The 27,052-nt window shown below is 36.2% G+C and overlaps 1 protein-coding gene across 2 annotated transcripts in view; it reads right to left on the bottom strand.

Moving 5' to 3' along the window:
• Positions 1-27,052, bottom strand: part of ADGRB3 (adhesion G protein-coupled receptor B3) — a 719,215-nt gene that overhangs the window by 385,050 nt on the left and 307,113 nt on the right. For both annotated transcript variants that reach the window (XM_045843906.1, XM_045843907.1), the window contains exons 8-10: positions 21,904-22,005; positions 21,427-21,533; positions 200-394 (exon numbers count right to left, since the gene is read on the bottom strand). In XM_045843906.1, the coding sequence (XP_045699862.1) occupies positions 200-394; positions 21,427-21,533; positions 21,904-22,005 (404 nt within the window). The remainder of the gene's footprint in view (positions 1-199; positions 395-21,426; positions 21,534-21,903; positions 22,006-27,052) is intronic.

Genomic DNA, 27,052 nt, shown 5'->3' with positions numbered 1-27,052 from the left:
TATTACGAGCATTTTATGTTGAGGACATTGGGGTGTAGGAAGACTAAGGGAATTGGTCCAGAGCTCGCACTAAGCACAACCTGGAAGTTTCCCCAAGCAGGAGTGAGCGCTCTTTCCCTCCTGCCTGCACTGGCTTCTTGGGACCAACAACTGACCGCATCTTCACTCGTCTTTTCCTTCATGGGATTTTCTTCCTTACCTGGACACCATCAGAGGCAGGGATGTAACTCGCCCTTTTAAACGTGTTTGTCACATTTCTGAGGATTTCCACAGACATGAGAAGATCTCCTGCATAGAAATTTTTCCTCTGAGTTAAATCCAACAGTGTCTTGGTCACCTGGGACATTCCATCACCTGCCAGCATTCGCTGCCCCTTAGCAAGGTGTTCTTTAATCTGGATGGTCAAAAGAACAGAATAAACATCAGAATCTTCATTACTATTTTTCTATGTATCTTCATCAAACAAATGTGTTTGAAATTGGAAGGTTGACTTCAAAACAGCTTTGCAACACTTGGGAGGACTTCAAAACTGTAAATTGGGTATTTCCCACACTCAGATGAATACCCAGCATACGAAAACTAATGAGTGTATACACTTTGGCAGGCAGACAGATCAGCCTTATCTTGTTCTCAGAGCACACAATTCAACACATTGGAGAAAGTATGTATTAACTTAGATTTTTAATTTAAGTAAAAATAAAAATTATGTTTGCATGGGGTAAACATGGAGATTGTAAGCTGTGCTCAGAGATGGGAGATTTTAAACACTTCAAAATTTCCATTTTTATGAACAATCCAAACTTAATGATTTTTGTTTTACCTTTTAAAATAAACACATCTTCCTATAGCAGCAAAACTAATTTGTCACAGTATATTTTAGCTTTAGAAGATATCTCTAACTTTAGAGAGCTACTGTGGCATGACTGAAAGGTAGATTGCTTTAGTTTTATTTTAAAACAGAAATAAACTAATAACAAAAAATAAAATGACAAAAAAAGCAACAACCTCTCAGCTAAGTCATCAGCAGCAAAATGAACTATTCATATACAAGCCTTCAATTAGTTTGATGGTCAGAGAAATATGCTGTCAATTTTCATATTCGCTTATCTTACAGTTTAAGGGAAGAAAAGTATCCTAGAGTCTAAAAGAATGGTAAAGTAAGAGAGTAACAAGACAGTAAGGGTCTATATACTTTTCTTTGTTTATTAAAGGTTAATCCTTATCATTCAATTGCTAAATTTGTGATAAAATAAATTTATCAAAAGATCACAAAATACAGAACTAACACACCAGAGAAATACCCAAATAGAAAGGGTAAAGTGTAATAATTGTTATGATTGATTTCCCATTAAGGATTGTGCCAACAAATCCTTTCAAGTGTGGTAATCAATCTGAACTAATGAAAAAAGTTAAGAGTTTTTAAAAAATTTATTTAAAAAATGTATCTTGCCACTTCAGATATTTTATTTTTCTTTAGTCTCTAAAACTCTGTCTAAAAATATTCTGGTAAAGTAAAAATCTTCATACATATTCTATTTCCCTTACTCTGTTAAAAGAACATAATCAGGCAGTTTATTTCTTCCAGTTTTCTTCTTTCATTTCTGTCCCTGTCTTTCCTCAGTGGCAGCCATCAACCACTGCCTGAAGCCCAAAGGGTTGGTGTAGACAGCATTAATGATCAGCCCTTGCTATCTGTTCTCAGAATTACTGACAAATAGTTGCAACTTTGTGTTTAGGTAATGGGTTCCATAACTCCATGTGTTTGTACTGCCTATCCCACTCTTCTCCTTCACACCATCTCATGTTTATGCATCACTTAGATTTAGTATGGTTCTTCTAAATTTCCTTTTTCTTTCTTTCCTGGTGCCCTGAATGATAATTGAACCGGCGATTTTTCAGTTTATAGGCCAGTGGTCAATCCACTGAGCCACACCGACCAGGGCAGCTCTCCTAAATATCGAAACACAGCTAATTAATTTCCTTCTCTGTGTTATCTTTTCTCTTACAGATACATCACTGTATCACAGTGAATTACAATCATTTGCTCACATGTCTTTCTGCCTCAGCAGTCCTTCTGAACCTGAGGGTAGGCTCCCTGCCTTAATCACAGACTTAGAATATGGCACAGTAACAGTTTGTTACAGTTAATTATCTTTTTTATGTCTTAACTATACACTTACTATGTAATACAACAGATCATCTTTGGAATCAGTAGGGCCCAGGTTTATTTAAACTTTGCAACTTATCATTTATGTAATTGAATCTATAGGCGACTCAGTTACCATGTCTCCTCCAAGATTTGGAAAAGTATGCATATCTGGTTAAAACATTTTAAAAATCATTTTCCTAATTCAAATGAAACCACATAAGCCTAAGATAATTAGCATAAGCTACCACACAACAGAAAAGCTTCTTGCCTCACCATGGTCGGTGTGCCCTACACCATCCAGGTCCTGAGGCACCCAACACTTCCCCCTCATTCACTATGCCCTAGTCACTCTGGTCTTTTGGATCTACGTCCACATTAAGCATGTGCATGTCTCAGAGCCTTTGCACTTGCTTTTTCTTTTGCCTGGAATGGTCCTCCCATAGAGATCAATGTGCTTTTTTGTCACTTCCTCAGAGAGGTCTTACTTGACTCCCTATCTAATATGGTACCATTACCATTCATCTTACTTTCCTTCATTGTGCTCATCCTTACCTGCCACTGTGCCACCTATTACTTAGCTTATTTTTTTGCCCCCTCCCATCCTTTGGGATATAAGTCTTGTGAAGAAACTTTGTCTACATTGTTTACCCTTATATTCCCAGCACCTAGAGGATGTACTCAATATATTGAACAAACTTAAATGAATGCATGAGTGAATGAATGAGTTGATGTCCTTCTATGTTCACATTAGGTCACAGGATTAAGTTAGGCACACTTGAAAGCTGCCTTATCTCACTCATCAGTGTAGCCCATAGCAAATACTGGTATCAAATAGCATGAAAAATACCTGACTTAAACAGACAATGCAGCTTCTAGGCTTGAAAGTGTCTGGTTCAGCAGGTGGAGTGTTAAGAAAGTTTTAAAATGAAATGAAGTTAATAGGGTCTAACCTAAAAAAAAGATCATAAAATTCAGTCTTCAGTTTTGTGCTGGCAATGCAGATCCCAGCTGTGACACTCACAGCCACAGAGGACTTAAATGGTTCTCCATTAGGAAGAGAGTACAGCAATGGTTGCCAGGCAAACATCCTCTGCCTACTTCAAATCAGCGTTGTATCTATTTTGGCAACACATGTGCATCCCTGTGAGGGATCTAATTTGCTCAAATCTAATGTATCCTTCCTTTCAAACAAAAGCATCACAATAGTAACTTGAATCTTGAGGAATAAAACATTTAAACATGTATTTTTTTCCTGTTTGTAATAAAAATAGTCCAGAAGGCACTGGATGGCTCAGTTAATCAGCGACAGGAAAGCCAGTCTTTCATGTGTAGGTCAACATCAACCGTGGCCCCAGTCAGTAGTAAATTAATGTCATTGTCCATCTGACAGCTGTTTAGCAGGCTTATGGGGAATAACTTGTTCTCAGTCTAGCTCTTTGCAAACAGGTGCCCAAATTGCAACACCAGCTCTCACAAATGGCATTAATTAGCATCTTTCCTGGCATTGTTGGTGGAAAGCACCCAGAACAAATACCTTGAAATAGCTGTGCACACTAGTGTAGACTATTGATAGCAATCACACAGTGTGTTAAGAGTTTAGATAAGACAGGTATCCAACCAGAACATATTTGGTTGATTAAAAATTCCAGTTTCTTGATACTCCTTCCACAGTACAAGTGTACTGTGAAAGTTTCTTTCCTTACCATGTGCCTACTTTTTCTTAAATTGACAAATCCATGTTTCTCTGCTGGTCTGTTTTTCTCTTTTTTTCTGGATCTTGAAGAACTACAATTTAGATTGATTTTTTCCAACTTACTTTTTTCTCTATTTCAAATTGTCCCTTATTTGCATTTTACCTCTTTCTTTTTTATTTTTATTGTTGTTCAAGTACAGTATTCTATCTCTTTCCTTTGTTTCTAGTTCTATGAATTAACTCTATGCTTATCTTTATGATTTGAATGCCATCCAATCTTTCTTTTGCAAGCCTTCCCTCTCTCAAAAATATGGCCTGATATTGTGTGTGTGTGTGTGTGTGTGTATTTATGTATTAACTTTATTAGGTGACATTGCTTAATAAGATCATGTAAGTTTCTAGTGTACATTTCCATGATACATCATCTGTATATTGTACCATGTGCCTACCACTCAAAGTCATATTTTGATGAAAGATATATATCTTATTTAAATATCAACTTTTTGCATTGCTACTTCCTTTCAACTATTGCCTTCTTTCAATTCTCTTCAAAATAAAAATTAGAAGTATGAAATCTGATTTGAACCCCACAACTATTTAAGTTGAAAATTAAACTCAGAAGTTATCTTCTATGCATTCTCTCTGGGAACTCTTACTAGTATGTTATGTTTATAGAACAAATGGAATTTTAAAATCAGGATTTAAATTGTCATTTAAAAGTTATGACATAGGACTTCTGGACAAATCATTTGCCTCTTTCCTAGGATCATTTGATCTGTACATAGAAGGAGGCAAATATCATCAATGATTGTTATAATGAGTTACTGCAAAGACAGATGTCAAACAGAGATGGACATTCAGTGATTGTTTCCCTTCTGTTATCTTCAGTTTCTAATTCCTCCAAATACTAGCTATGCAATGCCTTTCATATCCATTCTTTTGACCTACGGGCAAGACATAGATCCTGCTGCAGATCTTCACCACCTGTCATCACACTGATCTCAGTAGTCTTCTCACTGGTCTTACTTAGTCTTCTCCATCCTAAACTATTCTATGTTCCACATCTCCAAACATGCTTTCTCTGCTAAAAATAAATCAATAAAAATCCATGTATTTTCATGTTAAATACATCCTCCATTGTTTGACCTATAGACAATCCAAATATAATCTTAACCTATAATTCCAATCATTTATCTCACTATCTTATTTTACCCACCCCAATGTTATTCTCCCCTTAAGTCTACACAGTTAGTGCTTACTATAGTTCAGTTTTACTCTTCCACCTGTGTTGCTACTTAGTCATTTAATCTATCTTGCTTTTGAATCCCTCAAATTAGTTTTTGTTATATTGTTACTGATTTTAAATGAATACTCTAATGCCTTTTAATCAGTCTATTTATTCCACTATTGTTTCTTAACAAGTTTTCTTGAATTCTCACCTAGTTTCAGTGTAGTGTCCTTTTTTTCTAATTTTTCTGCAATTATTTTAGTTAAGTTCTATGAATAGTAACTCCTTCAAATCTTTGCCTTACTATTTTTTTAAAGTTATACTAATTTTCAGATGATCTTTCAGATAGAGGTGTTTTTATTTTCCCCTTAGCATTTTCATAATGTGACTTTAGTGCTCCCTGTTGTGACTGCCAGGACTCGCTGTTCTTTCACAGACTAGCAGTCTTTTCTTCATGGTATCTTTGAAGATTCCCTTTCCATCTTTGGTATAATGTAGATTAAGTTTATGTGGACTTGTTTTAGCTTATTAAATTTTTTTTTTCAATCTGAATATCTTATCTGTCTTCAACTTTGGAAAATTCTTATGTACTAACTCATAGAATATTTCTGCTCCCTCAATCTTTGTGGTCTGTTTCTGGAATACATTTCTATTATATTATATACATTCCTATTAAATGTATACTAACTTTCTCATTCTATTCTTCTGTTCTATGTTCTCTTTTATATTTATGTTTTTATTTATCTATTCTGGCTTATAAATGATCTTTTATCAGGCCAAATTTCCCAGATAACTAATACTTTCTTCAACTGTGTTTAATTAAATATTTATTCTATTCATTAATTTCAATGACAATATTTTCCACTAATAGAGGCTCTAGTTAATCTTTTTAATATTCTTTCATTCTTTACCTCTTATCTCTTAAATTCTTTTATCTCTCTTATCTCTTAAATTCTTTTAAACAAACATTCCATTTTATTTTATATTTTCTATTATTTTTACTTGTTTCTTTGTTAATTGTTCTGGTTTCTGCATTTGATGATTCTCTCTCATGTTATTTGTAATTATTGTGAACTCATATCTAGTAGGATGTATTTACCTTTTGGTGACCCTAAGGTGCTTGTTTGTGAAAGAGTTGCTAGAAACTAGTTTTGAGTGTGTTTCTCTGAGGGTGGGGTCCTCAGCAGCTCAAGGATACTGGATAATTTTTATGCTAATTATCATGTTAATTTCCTCTCTTTTTGGCTCATACTAGGAATTTCCATTTCTGAAAGATGGTTTTAGTCTCTCTTCCTCTAATAATCTTATATGAACTACAAATTTCTTAGACACATCCTAGACCTGAGGATTTTTCTAGTCCATGATGCCAGAGCAGCCAAGATAGTGCTGGACCATTGCTGAGGGTTTGATAGAGCATTACTGTTTTTGTGTGAGGGGTCTTGCCAGCATTCAACAAAGCTTTAGAATCTCAGCCTCCACCACCTAGAACTCACAGACAGCCTGAAATATTCATAGGCTGCTGAACCATCAGCTTTCCCCTATAAATTGGTCTTTGGTTTCTTTTCTCTTCATTTTTGGTACCTAAGGACTTCCCTTTTTTCTTTTGAATTCAGATATAATACAGTATTTGAAAGTATATTCTTGCTATAGTTTATGCAGAAGTCACTGTGGTCTGTGAAGTGTTAGCTTGATCTATCCCCCTGTTGCACTGCTGTTGTAGGCTCTCAGTGCTAACCCAACTGAACTACTACTCATCATTCCCCAAAGAAAGCCCATGGATCCTGCTTTTGCTCCCTGACTTACACTGTTCTATAACTTTAAGTGTTTTCCCCAAATACTTTTGTTATTTTTCATTTCTCCTTTCTGAATTCTTTTCAAATAACTCAAATGCATGATATGCCCTCTACTTTCAAACCTCATAGAAGTGAATCTTCCTGTCTCTTTTATTATTATAGCATTTGTGTACCTATCTATTCTACTAGGCCTTAAACTCTTAAATAGCCTGTAACTTCTTATTCATCTTTGTTTCCCCTGTAATTTCTAGATCATTTTCTGACACACAATGGTATTTTCACAAAGTGCATACTAAATTAAATTTGAAACTACAGAATAATTTTTTTCCTTCTATAACAATTATCTTCAAAAGTTAACAAAATATAGCAGGTCACTATTATTCAAAACAATGACATATGTAATAATTAAAGAACTTTTACATTTTCTGATAGAATTGCCTTTTAAAAGATGACCTATTAATATAAATAGGAAAATTATTTCAGAAATGTTAAATGTCTACAGCTATAGTTATAAAATTGCTACCTTTCAAAAAAATAATAATGACAATAGTGATATAGGACTTATCAGGTGCTTATTATATGGTGATCATGGGACTAAGAGTTTTACATGAGTTACTTCACTTAGGTTTTAAAACAACCGTGGTTGTTGCCAGTCTGCAGATGAAGAAGTAGCACAGACTTGGCGCGGTGGACTTCATTCTCTAGAACTGCACAGCTTCTAAACTGTACTGAGATTTCAGCTCCAATGGTTTGATTCCAGAATCTATGCTCTTAACTATCACCTGCTAAACTCAGGTTTCATGTAGTGCTTTTGTTAGAAACTGTCAAGATGCTCAAATATTTAAAAATAATTTTCAACAATATTAGTTGTAAGGAGACACTAAATCTTTTACAGATGAAAAAGAGCATGAGAAGCAGGAGACTTACAGCCACTTGCCGGGCTGTCGAGGTGTTGCCAATTATTTGAGCAGTGGTCATTATTTTGGAATATAATATATAAACCTTTCCAAAGTCATTTACCTGTACCTATATAAAAATTTTGTAGGTAGTTTTCTTTAAGTAGACAGAAAAATCTCCCAGAATACATCAAAGATTCTATCTCCCTTGGGTTATATTTTATAATTCTCTCAATTTTAGTCACTAAAATATCTCAGAAATGTTTAATAATTTAAATATTTCCTTTAAATTTATAATTGTTAGTGACATGTCTGCTCACATTGCAGTATTCAGTTCTGCTCCGAAGGAAAAGTCTTAAAAGTTTCTGTGTCATTCACTTTTAATACTGTCAACAAGATCACCCCTGAAAGAAACTGATGTCTAAAAATAGTGGCTGTTTATAGTTGTGGATTAAGTCTCTTTGCTGTTTACATAGAGAGATACAGTGAGGGTCATGGTTTAAAGAGCAGGTGTGTTTCTTAAATAACCTTTTTCTTTCACTTTATGCCTCCTACTGCCAGTTATAGTTGCCTCTATTGTGTGAACCTTAGGTTTATCATGGTCATTCTGTGCAAAGACACAGTTTAAACATGATATATCTGTATATTATGTTTAGCATCAACTCCTACAGGCCATCTGTAAGGTATATTAAAGGCTCTCACAGTTCTCAGTGGCTTTAATTAAAAGATAATTATACATGAAACTTCTTTTCATAATGCAATAATCTAAATATATATCTTTTGCTTCAGTTCAAAACTCATTTTCTAAGATTAGTCACTCACTTATTGATGATATGAAATTATTTACAAATTTATCTGGAGTCTCCAAGAAAGACATCAGTCTGTATGCTAAAGAAAGTATACCCTTTGTCCTAATACATAAATTATTCTTAATTTTCCTTATATTTGATATATAGAGTCTGTGTTCATCACAGACCTGTCCGAGGGCTAGGAGTTCAAATTAGAGGGACAATTCTTGTCTAGAGACAAGACTATAGGGTGGATTTAGTCCATAATTCACCTGCATAACTCATATATGTTTTGCACAAAGCCTAGGATGAATAGCATTTTGCCATAGGGCATTAGGTACCCCAGTTTTTTGACCAAACAATTCCTGAAGTGAGGATTGCAAGGTATTGTTATGAGAATAAACTGAGTCATGAAGAAAATTTGTTAAAAAAATTGAATCAGGTATACTGTACTTATTTCCCTGGAAAGTCTAGAAATTCCAAAATAAGAGTGACAGCAAAGAAATTTACCTACCCAGTAAAATCTAGAAATAGCTTTAATTTCAGAGTTTTGGGCTAGAATTAGTCAGATGTACAATTCCTGAGCAAAGGACCTAGGTTGGTGAAATTTCTTTCCCTAACATCAAACAAGTCTAGAAGTTCTTATTAATATTCTGAGTGAGGTGATGGAACTGGAACATTCCCCATGAGCTCAAAGCAGAGTTTTTGTCACAGACTAGGACCCAAGCTTTCTGGAACCTTCTCAGTAGGAGGCAGAACATTAAGTAATCTAGTATTTCTCTAAAACTTTTTCAATTCTACTTCCATTACTTGAGTTTTTCTAGTTCTATGGATATTGCATCGGTTAAAATGGAATAGGTTATGCTGCAATAATAAGAAACTTCAAAATCTCAGTGCCTTAAAAAAAATAAAGATTTATTTCTCACTTACAGTATATACCCAACCCAGGTCATTAGGGAGACTCTGTTTGTCATGGTCATTCATGGGTTTAGGATGAGACAGAATAAAAGATTTTGTGCTGGTAATGACATTTCAGGCCTGGCACTACAGAGATCACTTCCATACACAACCAATAAGCACATGTGGATCCCTGGCTAAAATTGGCACCTACCTTCAAGGAGTGAAAAAACGTAATCCTCCCATTTAACTAGGAAAGGAAAATGAGATATCCCCTAATGATGATAGTATAATATGTCTTGTAATGATATGGAGCTATCACTCACTTAACTACTTTGTGTTTGTCCACCAAAACTTTACTTTTTAAAAATTTTACTTTCTTTTAAACATTTTTCCATTTTACTTCCTTGCATTCATCCACCAAAACTTCAACCCTATAAAAAAATCTGCCACATGCTTCTTTTTCTTTTTTTTTAATCCTCACTCCAGGATATGTTTATTGATTTTGTTTATTGATATGTTATTGAGGAAGGGAGGGAGAGGAAGTAAAGGGAGACAGAGAGAGACAGAGAGGGAAGGGGAGAAGAAGAGAGAGACAGAGACAGAGAGTTGTGAGAGAGAAATATTGATAAGTTGCCTCCCACATACTCCCTGACTGAGGATTGTCCCACAACCTCTGGTGCATGGGACGGTGTTCCAACCCGCTGAGCCACCCAGCCAGAGCTGCCACATGCTTCTTAAACTCTAATGTGCATTTGGATTTCAAAGGGAACTTTTCAAAATGAAGATTCTGACTAGGTAGGTCTGAGACAGGGTTGGTTTTCTATATTTCTAACAAGCTCCTGGATACTGCTGACAGTTCTGGTCTTCATAAAACATTTTGGCTCTACCAAATAAATGCTTTTTGTTTTTTTGTTTGTTTGTTTGTTTTTGTTTTTGTTTTTTACCTGCATCCAACTAGCTCAACTTTACTGGAGAATAAAATCACAACTAAGTTGATTAGCTTCACGCTTAGTTCTTTTCTCACACCTCAGTACAATATAACCTTTGGCAACCCCCAAACACACCTGCTTCAGGTTACTCCTCATTGTCTTCCCTTCCTTATCTCAGACAATGACATCACTATCAGCCAAACACGCTCACTCAACCTTGACAAAGGATACCATCATCTCTCATCTGGATTACTGTAGCAGGCTTCAGAGGTTCCAGTCAAGCTACCATACAGTCTATTTTTCATAGAAAAGCCATATGACCCTTTTTAATTAGATTGAATCACATCAGTACTCTACTGTCAATAGCTTCCCTTTGCACTAAGACTAAAATCCAAACTCTTAGCAAAACTTTTAAGCTTCAGAATATTTTTCCCTACCTCATCCAAACTCATCTCATGCCAATCTCTTTCTTGTTCACAACTCTAGATCATCTTTCACTTCCTCAAAGACCTCAAGGTTATTCATATGCTATTCTCTCTAAATGAAATCTACTCTCATTCCCTGACAAACTTATTATCTCCTCTTTGCATGTCCAGATCCACCTCACCTTTCAGGTCACAATTTTAAAGGTCATTTCCTCATAGAGACCTCACTGATTTTTTTAAATCTAAAGCAGAGCCCAAACATTATCCCCTATGGTGGCACTTTGTTAATTTTCTTCAACATGTATATCACAATCTGTAGTCATTTTATCCCTTTTCTCATCTATTTTGTATTTGTTGTGTGTATCACATTTAAGTTGTACCCTCAGGTCCTTGCACTATGTTGCACAGAGTTAAGTTAATGGGTAGATGAGTGGATGGATGAATGATTGAACAATATTATATACTTTCCCTTATAATATTTTTTCTGTTGGCATTTGCCAAAATATAATTTTCTGTACAAGTATACTGTATTAAATCATCCTATGAATAAGTTCCAAGTCAATGAATTTTAATGGCTAAAACTAACTCTAACATTTCTTCTATTTAGTCACATTAAATACATATCTGAGAGAAGCTGAAAAATCTCCTGAGCTTGTATTATGATCAGTAATATGCTGTGAGTTCTTTTTTAAAAAGAGGAAAATATAAGCAAAACTCTTAGAAGTATTTAATTATCATCTATATAATAGACTCCCTTAAAATGTCCTAGGAAGTATTATTATATGAACTTAAAGATTGTTTTTTAAAGTTGAAATTACAGTGTAGCAATTTAATTCATATAAGGTCAGTGCTTTTACTAACATAATTAAAAAATATACATAAATTACAAAAAAAATCATACTTTTTAAAGCACCAGAGATCTATGAATGACATAAACTAATTTCCAGAAAAAGGAGATCCTTTCTGAGGAATGTCAACAATTTCATCCAGTTTCCTTCTTTCTCCACCGCCCCACCCCCCTTGTTGGGAACTGCCCTGCCTGGTATCAGAAGCTGTAACCCTCACCAAGGCTAAGGCTGAGGGAGTGGCCTTGGACCATAAGCCAGCAAGGAGACAAAAGCTTATCTCCCTGGAAGGAGCGCTGCTTCTGCTGCTTTATTCATAATTGAACCCCAGCGCTTGGTCAGTTAGCCATGACAGGTAAGATTCCCCAAGAGGGGAATGACCTAAGACAGGCACGATCATATGGGAGGCCCCCAAGAAAGGACTTTGGGGCCTACAGCAAAAGGGGGTGATGGACCCCAGCTCCTCGGCTTTGACATAGCCTGAGTCCTCATGTCTGGGAGAAAATCTCCTTATCTCTTGGTTGCCTTAGTTCCCTTGCTCCACCTAAGCCTCAAACAATGACAGGGTGATGCAGCTCTGTGCTGAAAAGGGTGGGTTCCCCGGGTGATCAGGCCTAAGAAAGAATATGTAAAATCCTGTGAAACCTGCTTTGTTTAGAATGCTCTCAGTTGAATGATAAGGGTCCAAGGAAGAAATAAGTTTGTTCCTCAAAGTTTTACAGCTCTTTGATCCTGACTCAAAATAGGTCCTCAGACTTCCTTCGTATATATTGTTTGATCCTTACTTCCTAGCAATGAGCAATGAGTAATGAGCTTTTACCTGAATTCTTATTCAAACGAAACCGATAAATAGCCTCTCCGGAGGGGGAACGGGGTGCTCTCCCCAGTAGGGAGGGTGGCCAAGTGGCGCACTCCCCATGTGAGGAGTGGCCCTGCTGTTCCTATTCCTCCACAGGACCTGGTTGTCTCTGTGTATGTTTTTCTCGTGTGTTAACGAACATCCGCAGCCGAGATGGATACTGCTGGCCGGTATCCTCCACACCACCTTGGGAATGTTTGCTAAATCTGGGCAAGAAGTTAGGAGAAGGTGTGGCCCCAGCATAAGTTCTCTAGGGCAGAAAGAGAAACTAATGATTTTTGGTTGCCCAGGGAAGGAGAAATATATTAGAAATTTAAGTCTCTAAAAATCTTGCTGGGACTTTTCTCCAGGAGACATTCTTGAGTTTTTGAACTGTGTAGAAGCTTAGGAGTTAGAATGAAAACTTCTAAAATGCAGCATGCAATTTTCTCCATCTTTTAAGTAGGAATTTAAGGATAAATAAATGCCTAGTGAGAAAAGAGTCCAGCTTTAAGCAACCAGCTGATTGTCCCCTCAAGATACTTGGTATATTTGAAGTTACCTGGCCAGAAAGTGGGACACTAAGCTGGGACCTTCTGAAGAGAAGAGCTGAAGCTTCCACAGTGTCTCACTGTTGACAGGATGGGCACACATAGGCTGTCCATCGAAAGATATGGTGGGAAAGGGGGATTAAAGCAAATGCAGTCTTACTAAAATTGCAGAACAGTCTTGCCCCAGACCCATTCTTGACTGCATTTGAGTATAAGCTCTCACTATATTTGGACAATTAAAGAAGGAAGGAATGCTCTTTGGTAGACATGAACATTGTCTAAAAACCCGATGAGTTTTATACACAATGTCTGACAGTCAATTGACAATTACTTGGTATGCCAGATGATGTGACTGAAAAAACAAAACAAAAGCCACTTCACAGATTATCCAGGTATTAGATTTATCTGACAAGGTCTTTCAAATCACTATGGTTAAAATTTTAACAAAAACAGAAGGGAAAAAACACAAAACAGACTCTGTGCATTGTTTGGATGGAAAATTTAAAAAGAGTTGAAATCTTTAAAATAACCTTTAAAGAATGTACATTGTAGACCAAGTGTTAGTGACCCCCACACAGCCTGTGGGCCAAATCCACCCCATTGCCTGCATTTGCATAAACATTCTTTTGAACACACCCTTGCTCCCTTACAGCCCATGGCTGTTCTTTTTGCTACAATAGCAGAGTTAAGTAGTTACGACAGAGACCATGTGGGGCATAAAGTCTAAAATATTTATCTTGTCCTTGACATATACTGTGAACTTTGATATCTGAACTGTTTAGAATATCAAGATTTAATTAATACCTTCCTTCCAAGTGTGTGTGTGTGTGTGTGTGTGTGTGTGTGTGTGTACACACACACAAACATATTTCCATTAGCTCCTTCAGCATAGATAGCATTCAATACATGTAAGGTATCATTTGCTGAGGAATCAGTGAAATCATAATTTAATTCAGGACTGCATGTTAAAAGTCTTTGGAACTATCCCCAAAACTATAACTTGTGATCCTGAATAAAACTGTGAGGATTCTGCTCATTTTAAAGAAAATAATGTTTTTCAGCTTTTCTCTGGCAATGATGAGTTTTCAATGAATACTTGAGCTCTGAGAGTGAAGAACCTGATAAACATTTGAAATCTGGCAACAAGACTACAAAGGCAATCAAGTACTACATTCTATATCCTACACACTTAAAACATGAGTAGCCACATTATTCCATGAGAAGGCCATGTAATTAGAAATATGTGTATGAATGCCAAACTAATGTTATGATTATAATGATAATAGCTCTTATTTATTCAATGTGTACTATGGTAACAACTGGTATGGGCTGGTAGCAACTCCATTTAATTGGCCTTGAATGACCTCCCATTGGTATATTTTAAGAACTCTTTACGTGATTATAATGGTCAGCTGGGATTAAGAAACTACTGATTTAGCTTTTTCTCCCAGCTTTACCCATCACTTGCTGTGTACCAGTCATATTTTATTACAGAAAACTTGCAGAAAAAGTAACTCCTGTTTCTCAGGCACACTTACCTCAACTTAATTGATGAATATTTCAAACTTTAAATCATCTGCTGCTGGACCATAGTATTAGGTTCTTTGATTCATAATTGCTCATTAAAAAATGACTTCCATATTTTTGGCTTAATAAGTATTTGTTGTAAACAAAACTATGATGGCTATTGTTTTCTTTCTTTCTTCTAACTAAGCTGCAGTAATAAAATGTGTTACCCTCTTAATTTCAGGTAATGTGCTCGGCATTTGTGCAATGAGGTGGTAGCCAAAAAAGTGTGTATGATACAAGGTTTTGTAGCAATGAAGGAAAATTTGTCCCAAAGGTAGGAAAAAAGAGGAAAACACTAAAGCAAAACTATTCTCTGTCTCTGTTTCTCTCTGTCTCTCTTTTCTTCTGCCCCTTGCCCCTCCACCCTCAGCTATCAATTGCTATTTCTCTCTCTCTCCCCTAATGAACTATCATAAAAGTAGAGGAAAACAGGAAAAACAAAGACCTTAAACCAGTATTCCAGCTCTTTAACACTCCTTCCCACAGAGTTAAACTTTCGATGACTAGATAGATTACTGTTCCAACTTTTTTTTTAAAGATTTTATTTATACAGAAGGGAAGAGAGGAAGAAAAAGAGGGAGAGAAACATCAATGTGTGGTTGCCTCTCATGTGGCTCTCACTGGGACCTGGTCTGCAACCCAGGTATGTGTCCTGACTGAGAATCAAACCAGTGACCCTTTGGTTTGCAGCCCATGACCAATCCACTGAGCTACACCAGCCAGGGCCCAATTTTTGTTTTTAAAATGTTTGTTAAGGTTTGAATATAGAAACAGAGTTTTTAAGAAACAACAACTTAAAAGGGAATGTTCATACCCAACTATTCATATTTCCATATGAAGGACTTTCTATCATTACAGTAACAGCTTTGATTTTTCTGCTTCCCATTACTCTCTCTGCTCCAGGGAAGGGCTGACTTACTGTCTAATGAATTTAGGAGAAAGCATTGCATACCTAGTTCATCTCCTTTGGCTTTAGAGAGTTGTCTACCTACAAAGGGCATACATTCCACCAGTTCTATGTAGTCTAGCACTCTTGGTGTATTTATACACGTGTAAAAGAGATGGAGAGACAGAGAGAATGAGGGAGGAAGAGCATGAGGAGAAAGCGGAGGAGGAGCCCATGGTTGTCCAGTTGTATCAAAAACAAGATAAGTCTATTTAATTTCAGGGAAGGCTGGCCCACTAGGCCACAGAATTCAGCCATTTTCTCTGAATAGCTTTGTAAGTATTATAACGAGTATGCTTAATTTGTCTAACTACTGTGCCTGGTTCACAACAGGTTCTGAAATTATCTCTACCTTGTCTAGTAAAGAATTTAGAAAATATCCCAGAGTAGAAAATGAAATAGTAAAATGTAGAAAATATAAAATTTTTATTAACCCCACTACATTTAACACTTTATGTTTCTATCCTCAATTTTTTTGTGTGCATTTGTTTGCCGCCTGTCTTTGTTCCAAACAAAGTTGGAACATGGTGTTTAATTTTGCATCTTATAAGGTTTCCCAACAAACTTCAAGATTATTAGTTTATTAAAATTTTCTTTAATTGCCAAATAATTTCATAAAGTAATGTCATCAATCACTCCAAATTTCTAAATCCTTTTGAGCTAAAAAAATTTCACATGAGGGGTAATACTTATTACATTCATGTGGTTAAAATTCAAAAATATAAGTCTGGTATATCACCTTCTCAGAAACTCCAGCTGCAGGTGTCCTCCTACTGATAAGAAAAGTGGCAGAGACATTCTTTATACAAGGCCACACAGAATTTCTAGTTTATGTCAGCATTGTGTTAGGCACTAGAGAAATAAAGACTAAAATATCATGGTTTCTGTCCTCAAAGAATTCAAACGAGATGTCAAGACAATAGATTAATGATTTTATATGTTAAATTGATTAATGATTCCTTCTGACTATCTAAATAGATTTATAATTATGAGAGTTCATAGAACATATTCAACTGTTCACTGATAATAAATGTTATTTCAAGCTTAGTCTATTATTATATATTAATAAAAATGATTACATAAATATTTTAATCTATATACATATGCACATATATTATAATTATATGTAATTATATGTAAAAGAGTTGGAAAAGCCAGACACATTTTAAATAATTCTCTCAAGTAGGTACCAATTAACATTCAATAAGCTTAATAAATATAGAGGTACAAGTTATGAAATCCCTCAAGGAAAATAGAAAAATTAAATTGTAAAATGATGAATTCTAGTAGAGAGAAGATGCACAGTTTTCAAAGTAATGTAAGAATTGGTGGGAATCAGAATGCTTCCTTATCACAGGCACTGTCTAGCTTTGCTACTCAGACAAAGCATGGAAACCAACAGGAGTAAGAGCATGCAGGGAAGTTGATTTCATCTCTGCCTACAATTGACTATTTTAGAGTATATATGATAAGGTGAATGTATTATGAAAGCATTCTTTAATGCATAAATTGGTTTTATAATTCCTTGAACATGTAAAAGAGAAGATTATGATCCCTAGGCCAATACCAGATGTGGTTATGTATTCATGTATAAGTGTATCTATATTTCTTTATGTGTTTTTAGACATAATTCACTAGTAAAAATATATGTGACATCAATATTATCTATCTACCCATCCATCCATCCATTTATCCATCTACCTACCTATCCATCCATCCACATATATCTATATTTTTTAGATGTACAGTTCAAGTTAATAATATGTTGAGTTCTAAAATTATGTTCTTATTGATATAACATTTTTATATCATATGGTTTAATTTATGTATAGAATCTAAAAACTCAAAACTAATGAACAAATAAAACAAAATAAAAACAGACTCATAGAAACAGAGATCAAAGAGATTATTGCCAGAAAGAAGGGGTGTAGGGCATGGGGTAAAAAGGTTAAGAGAAATATAGTGAAAAATATTAGTGGGGTGAGCACACTGGAAAATATTAAATATTAAATCAGGGATGCAAATTAAAACCACAATGAGATATCTCCTCATACCAGTCATAATGGCCATCATAAATAAATCAACAAACAACAACTGTTGGTGAGACTGTGGAAAAAAGGGAACCCTAATGCACTGTTGGTGGGAATGCAGACTGGTACAGCCACTGTGGAAAATAGTATGGAATTTCCTCAGAAATGTAAAAATGGAACTGCCTTTTGACCCAGTGATTCCACTGCTGGGAATATACCCTAAGAATCTCAACATACCAATTCAAAAGAACTTTTGCACCCCAACGTTCATAGCCATACTATATACAATAGCCAAGTGCTGGAAACAGTCTAAGTGCTCATCAGTAGATGAGTAGATCAAAAACTGTGCTACATTTACACAATGAAATACTGCATAGCAGAAAGAAGGAATTCCCACCTTTTGTGACAACAAGGATGGAACTGGAGACTATTATGCTAAGTGAAATAGGCGGTGAAAGACAAATACCATATAAGCTCAGTTATAAGAGGAATCTAATGAACAAAATAAACTAACAAGCAAAGTAGAACCAAAAACATGGAAACATGAAACAGACTGACAACTGCCAGAAGGAAGTGTGGAGGGGGATAAGGGTTGAAAGAAGGGGAAGGGGCATGGACGATGGTGTGGGGATTGATTGTGGGAATAGGAGTGGTCTGGGAGGTGGAGGGAAAAAAGGGAAAATTGGGATAACTGTAATAGGATAGCAATAATAACAAAAAGAAAAGAAATATTAAAATAAAAGTAAAAAGATATACTTTTAACTCAATGCATTCTCTGTATACATAGTATTAATATTTTATAGTCACATAGCTCTTTTATAACATTTCACATATAGTGTGTCATCTACATTTCCTCAGAACCTCCAGAGATGACAAGATAATGGTGACAATTTCATTTTGCAAATAGCAAGTCAAGACTTGGGTGAGATCATATGGCTTTTTCAAAGGACACAGAACCAGAAAAATCTAGGACAGATGATTATAACTCAAAAGCTCCAGAAAAGAGTTAGGCTTTGGAATAACTGTACCTGGACCAGAATGTTCACTCTTTGTCGCACTAAGTGTATTGCTTCCCTGTGAATCTTCGATTTCTTTCTATGGAAACTGAGGCAGGTCTACCCAACTTGCAGGTTCCTGGGAGGACTGGAGTTAATTTGTGGAAATGCCCAGCTCAGTGTCTGGTGTTTTTCAGGGGATAAATACACAGAGGCTGCATTTTATCCTAGAATATCATGCTCTTGCTTTATGTCTACAAGTCAACAAGGGCAGATACCCAATGGCTATCAAATTATTGATTGATTTCTATGGGTTTCACAATTTGAGATAATTTCTTCTATTTCACAGATTGTTTCTGTTTCTCTATTGAGAGATGACCTGCACTTACAGAATGTAAACTCATATAAATATTACTGTATAAAACACCAAGACAGTAAAAAAAATAATTTCTGCAAAAAAGTGATATAATTCATTTTTAAAAAATTTGTAAGGACTGACTTATGACTTACTTAATCAGTACAGTCATTCCCATTCATTATTATGAATAAACAAGATCTGAATATGCACATTATTGAGATTAAATTTAAAAAGTTTAATGTTTAATATTAGAGAAATGTAAAGTTCACTAAAAGTTAAATTCAAAAGAAAGTTTTTGGTTATACTTAACTCTGAAATACACAGGTCTGAGTATTGGTAGCTATTAATTAAAGAACCTTTATATTTCACATTGTTATATTTTATATTATGAAATTCTATCATTATATGTGTGTATATCCCCTAGAAAAGTGCATGTAAAAAAATCTGACAACTAAATGTTGTCTGGTATGTTTATATACCAAGTCAGTAATTGAATTGATGATTATTTGACTGCATACAACCCTATTTCTATTACTTTTTTTTCACAGAAATAAGATTTGGTAAAGCCTAATACCACTGATTACTGATATGCATATAAATCTATACACTATTAGATATACATTCATGTGTAATCAGCATGTATTGATGTGTATATTAGTATTTATATTTATGTACATTTATACACAAATGTATATATAAAATATAAATGCATATATATGTCTATATATGTCTGTACATGTGAAGTCTGATCAGAAAAAATCCAACTGTTGTTAATATAATGAGAATGGTTTGAGCAACACAGATATGACCTGGCCCAAGGAGAGGGGACTGGACTGCACATGTGTGAACAATGACAACTTCACTGTACTACTTAGTGGGGGTGGTAGACTCCATTGAGTGAGCATGTATACTGTGTGGTCATTGTATTCAAAATGAGTGAGTGAGTAGAACAATGAATCTGCATAAAATTTTGCACTAAGCTTGAACATTCTTTGAGGAAATTATTTGGATGATTCAGAAGGCCACAGCTAGGGACAACTGCTGATTGGCAGCTTTGTGACAACACACCCACTTATGAATCATGTCTCATGTAGAGTTTTTGGTGAAACATCAAATCACCCAGATGACTCAGCCCCTCTGCAGCCCAGGTTTGGTGCCCTGTGACTTCTGGCTTTTCCCAAAACCAAAATCATCTTTTAAAGGGAAGAGATTTCAGACTATCAATGAGATTCAGGAAAATATGACAGGGCAGCTGATGGCGATTGGGAGAACTCTGTGAGGTCCCAAGGTACCTCCTTTGAAGAGGATTGAGGCACTATTCTCCTATGTATAATGTTTCTTGTATCTTTTATCATCTTCAATAAATGTCTCTATTTTCTACATTGCATGGCTGGATACTTTCTGGACAGATCATTAAATGTATAAGTGTGTATACATGCACACGCACACAAACATACACAATAACAGAAATGAGGTTCTGCATAGCCAAATAATCATCAATTCAATTGCTGGTTTGGTAAGTAAACATATTAGCCAGAATTTGTTTTTCAGATTTTTAAAAATGTACTTTTTTTCTGTTAATCAAATATATTTACTTCATTGATAAGGGTTATGATTGTATAAGGTGCTTCTCCATCCGTAAGCAAGAATGTTTTGTTTTTTTCGAAGAAGTATGCATATTTGGGAGTAACAGTAAGAAAACAAAACAAAAGCACAACATGCAAAGGCTCTTAACTAAGTATCATTCCTGCCAATGTCCCATTTTTCTGTTGTCTCACACTTCCATTTTGTTCTAAACCCCATGGTACTTATTCGTGCAAAGGGTTCTTCTTGGCTGTTAGGATAAAGGGACAACAGTCTCTGACAAATGAGAATGATTTGCACTTGTAATATACCCAGGAAAGTTTAACTGTGCTCAAAATATTCATACATCATACTTTGGGAAAAGAGGGGCTGTTTTTAAAAATTTGGCCCATGTAATCTAGTGCAAGTAATTAATTTTCTCTGGTACACCACCACCAGGATTCTGTTCATGTTTTAACAACAAAATGCAGTGAGAAATTTGATACCTAAGTGACACAGCTTTATCAATTCCTAACTACTAAATGCTGAAGAATTTAATTTAAAAGTGTATGGTATTTTGAAATGTCTTATATAATCTTGAACACAGGTTTGTACCAATCATGATAAACAGGTTTATTCCTATCGATAAAACAGTAATAGATTTTCCTCAGTCCTTTCAGCCATTAGACAAGGAATTCTTTCATTTAAACTGCAAGATCCATCAAAAACCATACCCTAGGAACCAAACAGTTTAGCACTGACTTATAAAAGTTAGTTTTCTATCACATCCCTTTTTCCTGTAGGCATTTTTTTTTTGCAGAGGTTTTTTATCTTTTCCTGATGTGATTGTACAGCAGAAGGTTAAATTCTCACACAGTGATCATTAGCAAAAATAAACAGAGCAAGTACTAAAGCTGGCTTTGCACCTACTGAATGCTGCAAGTGTCTGTACTCATTTGATATGCATCTTGCAAAGCTCGGCTGTTCCCAGAAGGCCACTCCATGAAGACTGAGAGAGCAGCGTCTGCTAGTGGTGCCTGCGAGTCACAAAGAACAGAGAAAAGCTTTATAACAGGGTTGCTAGAAGGCATTGCATAATTGGGAGGCAGACTAAACATTGGGTCTGTACATTTTCTTGCTTTTAAAAAAGCATGCATGCGAAATTGTCATTTTGATGATTTTCATAATGTGTATCAGCCGCCCTGAGAAACCATTGCATCAGCAATATTTTCTAGGTCTTTTCATTGGTTCCATTTATGAAGTACTTCACCAAAATTGTGTTATCATTTGCTTGTTGCACAGACTTATATATGGCATAGGATAAAAACATGACTTCATAAGCAAACAGAGCACGCTGTTCTTGGACAGCAATTGTCATTTGAGTTTGGGTGGGCCATCCTACTTTACCTGTGGCATTCAGTGGGCACTGGTTGAAGGCCAAGTCGCCTGCTGGTGTCCTTTTCCACACCATGGACATCAGATAATCCTCTGGGCATATTTCATAAGGTGCTGAAATTTAAAACAGAGGGACTTGAATTCAACAGTGCTTATATTTTTTAAATATTGGCAGTAAACAGTTCTCAAATGCATTACTCTAATTGTAGACTGCTTTTATTTTCTTTAAAGTATATTGTTTACTGAAATGTTACAGATGTTTCCATAAACAAATTAGAAAACCCACCAGGTTTCATCTCATTAACTACAAAATCTTTGCAGAAATGTACTTTCTTTTCAAAGTGCTTACCATATAGGCTTTTTAAAAAAGTCATTTGGATTTGTCTATAAATTGAAGATTATATTCAAGCATAAAAATAAAAAAAATCTTTCTGATACTCATAATATTTTGGAATGTTATACAATAAAATAATCCATAATATGCTGAAAGCCATATTAAAATTATTAACTGTAAGTCTTAAGAATAAATCTGAAAGGGCAAAAATATATAGCATTTTAATTCTTTATACAAGGGCAATAATGATAATCATACTACATCATATAAAATTGAAGGGCAGATAAAGAACTTCCCAGACAAGAAAAAACTAAAGGAGTTCCTCATCACTAAACCATTATTATATCAAATGTTAAAGTGACTTAAGAAAAAGAAGATCAAAACTATGAACAATAAAATGGCAATAAATACATACCATCAACAATTGAATCTCAAAATCAAACTAGCCAAACAAGAAAAACAGACAGAATTGTGGATACAGAGAGTGTTTTGATGGTTGCCAGAGAGGAGGCAGGCATAGGGGACAATGCATGAGAGGTGAGGGGATTAAGAAGTACAAATAGGTAGTTATAGAATAGCCATGGGGACGTAAAGTACAGTATAGGAAAGCAGCCAAAGAACTTATACACATGGCCCATGGACATGAACACTGGTGTGGGGATCCCTGAGGGAGCAGGGGTTGCTGGGTTCAGGGGAGCAAAGGGGGGAAAATTGGGAAAAATGTAATAGCATGATCAATAAAATATAATTTAAAAATTAAAAACAATTAAAATAAACTGATTTGATCTTTCGGCTTTATTATTTTACAAAGCTTAATTTAATTACTGATGAAAGAAACTTAAAGGGAATATCAACAATAACAGATGTAAACCAGAAAGATTTAAATGGAAAGCCAGAGAATGCATAAAAGAACAAGTTCTACCTATATTGTGTTAAACCTGACACCTTTCTCCCAGATGAGAGAACACCTGAGTCCCTTCTCTAGACACACCTACTGTGGCGCTCTTCGCACGGCACTGCCACATGTATGTCCCAGTGCATGCCTTCGCCCTAGCCTGGGATCTTGTCTGCTCCTCTCTGTATCTTGCACCTATTGGTGCATCTAGTACATAGAAGTTGCTCAAAATTGAATAAGCAAACATGTTAATATATGGTTATATAATTGCATTTAATAAATAAATAAGGACCTAAAATAGTAAGTACCTAATATATACATGAATGTGACTTCCTGGGAGAAATTTCTTCCTTTGCAGATAATATACTACTTGATCCATGCTAATCATAATTCTACTGATATCAATTCTACGTCAAAATTTACGAACTCATTAGGACACATTACAGTTATTAATAGGAGAAGAATGTAATTTGATACACTACAATATTGAAATAATATTTCCTTTATAATTACCTAAAATAAGATGAATGATTTAAACATGTGGGCATTTGAGAACTGAAAGTGACATTAAAGATCACATATGCCATCTCCTCATTCTGACCAGACCAGAACACTAAGGCCCCGGAGGAAGAGGCTCGTCTATAGTGACAGAGCTGCTGGAGGATCCACAGGGCTGGGTTCCGAAATCTTGACTCCTTAGTAGCTTTCCTTTTGACTTCCTGCATATCCTTTGTGCTCCCTTGACTTGCTCAAGATAATCTCCCTCTAGATTCTCATTAAAACATATAGACACTTGTTCTCAACTTATGGAATCTTTGCTTGGTGGATAGTTTATTAATCAATTCAACTTCTACCAACCCCATTTTCCAAAAGTGTCTTCTCTTCACCCACCAAGGATCTCCTAACCTGATGCACTCATGTTAGTCATTACTCACTGAAGCACTTCATACTCTGACTTCTCCCTCCTCCTTGGAAACACTTCCCTAAGGGTCTCAGAAAGCTGTCCTCTCTCAGGCCTCCACTGAGCATGTGGACCATTCCTCCTCCTCTCGTGCACCGTGTTTTTACAGAATGATCCACCTCTTACTTTTTTTATTGTTAAATGTTTCCCTTAGATGATTTCAAACACATCATAAGTCAATTTTGATTCAATAAAAATAAATTATATATGCATATATATTTTTTTCTACTATTAAAAATAATAGTTATATTCTGAAGCCCTTATTGAGAGTCTTCCCTGCCTGGATTAATTTACTCTTCCCTCAATGACTTTATGAGGTAGAGACTACCCATCTACCATGAGAAAAAATAGGCACAGAGAGGTGATTTAATTTTTTTCTTTGGGTTCTTTTTGTTACATGTTGGATTCAGAGAAAAAACTAAGGGCAGCAGAGAACAACCAGGCAGGAGGAATCACCTTGCCAAGGAGCCCCACGCCTGCCCCGTCAGGAGCCAAGCCATGCCCTCTCCGCCCCGTCACCCCCTGGGCTGTTGCTGGGACAGAGGGGCTGAGGTCGACGAGGCCCCTTTGTGGGACCTAGGGGCTGGATTTGCCACTAAGTCCGGCCTGGGATAGGTGGTGCCAAATAGAGACAGTGCCATTATATATCAAAACTATAGAATCACAAAATAAAATCCATTACAAAAAAAAGGTAAAACTCAAGTGAGGGTAGAGACAGCCTCTGTGCAGAACTCCGTCCTTCAATATTGCAAGAACAGAAGTGCAGAGAAATAAATTAAGCCATGCAGCAGCTGTCACCAGCCAAGGGTCAGCAACCACCCACTCCCACATTGTCCACCAAGGTTACCATGCTGGGAGACACTTCTCCCACTGTGTCTGTCGCTCAGCCCATGAAGAGCCAAGTGCTCCTGGCCTTGCTACCCCATCTAGCCTCCCGTCAGGTGGCCATGGAGTCCCCGGAAAGTATCTCCAGAGAGGAGGGGGGCAGTGTCAGGAAGAAAAGGCAAAACCTAGAGATGAGACAGTGGTGGGTGAAGTCACTGCTATGATGCTAGGTGGTGTCCAGATTAATGCCAGTAATGAGGGAATAGCAGGAAAGAGAAACAGCTCACAAATGCTGGAGCTACAATTAGAATGTGATCAGTTGGCTTGCAGTGAAGCCTTGATATAGGTCCTCTACCTTAAGTTATGTAGTGGTAACACCTATGTGTTTCTTTGGTTCAGATGTCTTTCCTGAGCTTAGACTGGCATAGTCAACTGCTAAGTGGCAACTTTCACTGGCTGCTTTGAAGAAATCTCAATCTACTTACTCAATCTACATACACTTCAATTCCCATCATTTTCCTCCATAAGGCTGCTCGTTTCCTCTCCTGTATCTCATAACACTGCTAATGACAACTTCAATATTGTATCTATAGCTAAAACTGTCAAACTTTTCATCTTCTCACCCTTCTTTTCCTCTTACCCTGCCAGGAGTCTACCCCCACTGCTTCCCAGGCAGTCATCCTGTCCCATTTGAATTAGGGGAACAATTTCATTGGTTCATTCATCATTTACCTACCACATGCTATGTTCCAGAGAGGATCAATGGTGTCTGAAAGAAGCATTCTCTGCCTCAGGGAGGAGGCAGAGATCAAACAAACACACCATTACTTGAATACAACTGTGATAAACACTGCAAACAGTATAGGCTACTGTTTCAATATCAAAGCTAAAGAACCAAAGGAGGCTTCCTGGAGGAAGTGATGCTTAATTGAGAATGGCTAGGTGAGGTGCAGTAGGCACTCTGGGAGGAAGCAACAGAATTTGCAAAGACCTGAAAGGACAGAAGAGCTTGGTGAACCCAGATCCATGGAGCTGGAGGGAAAAGAATAAGGAGTATGGAATAATTAATGGGATGGAGAAACAGGCCAAAATTAGCACCAGGAGGCCCCCATAAGCAGCCATTGAAGGGTTCTATCAGTGATTAGCAAGAGTTGATTTTTAATTTTAAGATGTTTGCCTTCTGTGGGTAAAAGAGATGGGAGAGCAGTAGGTAGGGTAAGACCACTGAGGAGGCCAAGGCAGTACATTCACCCAGAAATAATGATGGCCTTTGGGAGGATGATTATACTAAAGAGGAAAAGCAGTAGGTGGACATGAAGTCAATTTAGGGGGTAGACTAAAGTGATGTAGGGAATGAGGACCAAAGGGGACAAGGATGACTTGTCCTTCTTTCTGAGCTGAAGGGCTGGATATAAAGTGGTAACTACTGTTCAGCATCTTCCTCCTTTAACTGAATTTTTATGCCACCTCAACAAAGTACTCTCTGAAATGAAGATTAACTCCATAATTTGCTACTTAAATCCTTTCCAAGGTTCTCCAGTCCTGCCCAACAAGGATAACCAGGCTCAGTGTGATGAAAAAGGCCCTCTAGTGGGACCTAAACTAACATTCCAGTTACAGTTCACTCTTACTCTCCTGTGCATCAGCCTCACAGAATTAACTGTCATCGTCCATGCATTCCACACCAATTCACACTTCCCTGACCTTGCAAGAGCTGTCTCCTCTATTTAAAATTCTCTCTGCTCTTCTTGTTTTTTTTTTATTTGTTTTGTTTTAAATTCCTATTTTCTTTAAAACACATCTTAGATGGCAATATTCTCTGAAAAGTCTCTCTTATTACCTTAGTCACTGAATATACACTGAATAGATTTAAAATATTTGGTTAAATGCTTTGGTTATGTGTGTGAAACTTTCCAAATCTTAAATTTTGCTGTTTAGAAGACTAATCATGCTTTCCTTTATTTCTCTTTAATCTGCTATAACAAGCTTACATGGTGTTCAACATATAGTAGGTGATCAAAACACCTTTGTTAAGTGAATCACTCTTACTAAGGAGACAAGATAGTAGATTGGCACTGTCTAAAGGAAATTTCTGTGGTGATGGAAATGTATTTTCACTGTCCAATATGGTAGCCACGAGCCAAAT

The sequence above is a fragment of the Phyllostomus hastatus genome, unplaced genomic scaffold, assembly GCF_019186645.2.
Source record: "Phyllostomus hastatus isolate PE091 unplaced genomic scaffold, TTU_PhHast_1.1 phas_contig_40, whole genome shotgun sequence".
In the NCBI taxonomy this organism is placed as follows: Eukaryota; Metazoa; Chordata; class Mammalia; order Chiroptera; family Phyllostomidae; genus Phyllostomus; species Phyllostomus hastatus.
The sequence above is the reverse complement of the archived record's forward strand: the minus strand, read 5'-3'. Positions and strand labels throughout refer to the sequence as shown.